Genomic DNA, 3,538 nt, shown 5'->3' with positions numbered 1-3,538 from the left:
AGTAGTCGCAGGTGACTTAGCCGGCGCTGCAGTTCCATGCCTAGGAGTTGCTGCTGCCCTTCCCAAGGCACTCGCCTCGGTGATGCATTTCTTGAGCCACCGCCCGCAGCACAGGAAGCTCCTAGACTAGCGGTGTCTCCTGATTCTGCTCCACCTGTTCCTAGTTCTGTTGCCGCTGCAGGTGAAGTTCGACTCCCCGCTGATGAGCCAGCGGAGACCGCTCTCGGGTATCTATCGCAACCCCGAGTGTTGCTGCTACTGCCGTCCCTGCCGTCGCTGCCTCCACGGTTTGCATCATGTTCCGTTTGATTCTGTGTAGTGAGCCGTAGCAGGTCCAGCGCATGCAGCACAAACGGCCCCTCCAGAGGCCGGTATTTCCGGGTTAGTCCCTTTAAGGTCTCCTGCGCAGCCAGGGCACCTGCAAGGGCAGCGGCACACATGACGCAGCATCATTGCGTCTGTTCTAGAACCAACGTATCCAGAACGCAACACAACAACAGGAAGCAGCAGAAAAACATTGACGTACCCATTGCCGCTGCAATGGGCGCAAGGTGTCCTCGCGACCCCCGAACCATAAGCGCCCCAACCCGCCCAGCCTCTGCTTCCCCCCTCGATACTGCATCAGCAGCTGCTGCCTCTGCAGCAGCAGTAACTGCAGCGGCGGACTGGTGAGAAGCCCTTGCTGAGGCAGCTGCGGCCGCTGCCGCTGCGCTCGCCGCGCTGGGCCCATAGCGCCGTTTCCAAATTGCGGCAGCACGGGCTGCAACGAGCGAGGCAGCAGGAAGACGACTGGCGTTCCAGCTCCTGAGGCTTCCAGCCACTGCACAAGCATCTGCCTCCCTGCTGTTCTCAGTCGTAGCAGCAGCTGTTACTGGTGAAGCAGTATTCTCGTCTGCTGCGGGAATCCGCTCTGGTTCTTCGCCCGCGCGACGTCCCTCTGTCTCCGCTGCGTCCAGGGCTTCAAACGCAGCAATGAGGTACTGCTGTTGCGGATCAGGTGGATCTGGCAAGCCATGCGACTGTTGCCCTTCGACTGCCTGCTTAGGATACGNTTGCTGCTGCTGCTGTTGTTGGTGATGTTGCTGCTGTTGTCTCTTGGGCTGCGCGTGTTTATGCAGTAGGGCTGTGAGAGCAGCCTCTTCGCTGACTCTCGCAAACACGAAGTCGCCGAAGTCAACGGCAACCCGGCCGGTGAGTCCAGCTGTGCATACAGCCACAACAAGGGGGCCATCTTTGCGTCTCTGTGGCTGCGGTTTCTGCTGTTGTTGCCGTTCCTGTCCTCCCTGTTGCTGCCCGCGCAGCTGCTGCTCCTTTCGCCGGGACCACAGTTGTCGAGCCATGGCGGAGTAAAAAAGCTTTTGCTGCAGAGGCCGATCGCATAGTAGCAGCACATCCACTTGCTGCAGCACGCGCTCCACACGCGCCCGCCAAGCAGCTGCAGTTTCCCCCGGCTGTATGTGCAATGATACCTCTGACACGCGAGCGTAAGGGGCGCCGACTCGCCGCAGAGAAGCGCAGGCAATTCCAGCTCGAGTCATACGGGTTGTCGGCTGCTGTTGCTGTTCAGGAGCTTCCAGCAGTTGGGCAGACAGGCCGACCCGGTGTCCGTGAGGAAACCGTAACGGATGAGACCTGGCCCCAGCACCGCCAGCTTCAGCAACATCAATTTCTGCAGAAGAGGCCGCCGCTGAAGCTGCAACTTCCTGCTGCTCTGCATGCTCGGCCAGAGCAAAGTTTGCAGCGCGCTCTTGAGGAGACGGCTCTTCGGGGTCCGCCAGCAAGACGCAGCCAACACCCGACTGCAACAAGCATTTGGCGGCCTCAACAGCCGCACCACCCGCCCCAATAAGCAGTACGCGTGAGCCTGGCAACACCTTCTGCTGCTCTGGGCCCCACACAAGTAGCTGTCTAGACAACAACGACCGCAAAGACAAATCATCACCTGCTGCCACGGCAGAATGGAGTTCTGCGTCTGTTTCCTCCTGCGCCTCGTGCCTGTCACAAGGAGCAGCCGGCAGAGCAGCTGCACCAGCCACAGCATCCGAGGGCGACAGCAGGGATGCACGCGGTGAAATGAGGACAGCTTGTTGCTGCAACGACCGCTGGATGGGCTTCCGCACTCCTGCTGTTGCCGTCGTGGCTGCAGGTGCTCTCTGTTCCAGTACGTCAGCATAAGGAAGCCCTGCAAGGGTATGGCGTGGCAATCGAGGTAGCAAGACTGCAGATGACTTCTTGCTGCAGGCTATGTCAGGACCAGTAAACCCTCTCCTGCTGCAGCTGTGAAGCCATACTGCCGCTGACCCCGCTGTTGTTGACAGCAGCAGCAGCAGCAGTCGGATGGCTAGAGGCTGCCTCATAGTGCCTGTATCCGCTACATGTTGCCTGGATCGCTTAGCCCGCCGTGCTGCTGCTGCTGCGTTTGCGAAGTGCCCTGCGAAGTGACCCAACCCCTGCAGACTTGAAAGTACAGCATGCGTCGTTGCTGCTTTTCAGTCAGTCGTCCGCTGCCACACCCGCTAAGAAGTGGGGATCCCCGAGCAGCCGGGGAGCCCACTGCACTGTAGTTGCGGCTAGAAGGTACGCCGGGGCGGCTTCAAGGGTTTCCGCCACCCCAACTGCCTGCGTTGCATCGGCTTCTGGCAGACGTCGACGGGGTCCCACCTGCAACGGCCTCTGTCTCGGTTGTGTCTGGGGACCGCCGGGGCCCCACTACGTTTCGGCGGAGCGTGGAGGCCCCCCGCCGTCCGATAATCCGTTGTAGTGCTCACCCCCCTTTTCTCCGCTCAAGCAGAAACCGTGTGCAATATAATTCAATAAAAGACAAGCGGAGTCGTCGAAGCGCTAAACTATCTACTGCGCGACCATCCGAGCCCCCAGTAGCTACATGTGTTGTTGCGGCGGACCTCTGAGGGCCCCAAGCCCNACTGCGCGACCATCCGAGCCCCCAGTAGCTACATGTGTTGTTGCGGCGGACCTCTGAGGGCCCCAAGCCCAGTTAGGAAGACAGACTGCAAGACAATCCCTTCCATCGAGTGTTGTTAACTTCTGTTTTTTAGAAAGGTCTGTTGTATCTGGCGCTGCAGCAACCGCTGCAGCGGCGTCTCCAGCAGACGAGAGGGTTGCTGCTCGCCACCACATGCATCCCGGTCCCAGGCTGCAATGCCCGTTTGGTTACCCCTCCACTGCTGTATTTCATTGAAGTAGAAACGGGTGTTCCTGCCTATCGCGCGGCGCAGTCCGTCCTGGCTGCCAGATGGGCAGGGCGGGTATCCACCAATCGCAGCATTCTCGTTCATTCTATCTCCAACAGCAGCACGCAGCCGCATCAACAGTTTCCCACGCCTTGCTGTAGTTGCATTGAAACAGGTTAACCTGTCAGAGTGGCTTCATTGTGGCAACAGACACCGCTGCAGCAGCCCTGTTGTCTGCAACACTGTCACTGAGCGGCAGACGCCACCTGTTGAGGCCCGTAAACACACAGCCGAACACCCAGGTAACACAAGCTACGCTGTTGAACTGTTGTTCCTTCTGTTCTGGC

General features: G+C 59.4%; 1 protein-coding gene across 1 annotated transcript in view; it reads right to left on the bottom strand.

Moving 5' to 3' along the window:
- Positions 1-3,029, bottom strand: part of EMH_0033880 (ubiquitin-activating enzyme e1, putative) — a gene marked incomplete at both ends in the record, with an annotated part of 7,107 nt that extends 4,078 nt beyond the window's left edge. The window contains 4 exon segments of the mRNA XM_013494800.1: positions 3-418; positions 527-1,051; positions 1,055-2,431; positions 2,975-3,029. Of these exon segments, the coding sequence (XP_013350254.1) occupies positions 3-418; positions 527-1,051; positions 1,055-2,431; positions 2,975-3,029 (2,373 nt within the window).
- Between the last annotated feature and the right edge of the window lie 509 nt (positions 3,030-3,538).

The sequence above is a fragment of the Eimeria mitis genome, genomic scaffold (genome assembly GCF_000499745.2).
Source record: "Eimeria mitis Houghton genomic scaffold, Emh_scaff1292, whole genome shotgun sequence".
NCBI classification, from domain to species: Eukaryota; Apicomplexa; class Conoidasida; order Eucoccidiorida; family Eimeriidae; genus Eimeria; species Eimeria mitis.
Note: the sequence above shows the minus strand (reverse complement) of the source record. Positions and strands in the feature narration are given on the sequence as shown.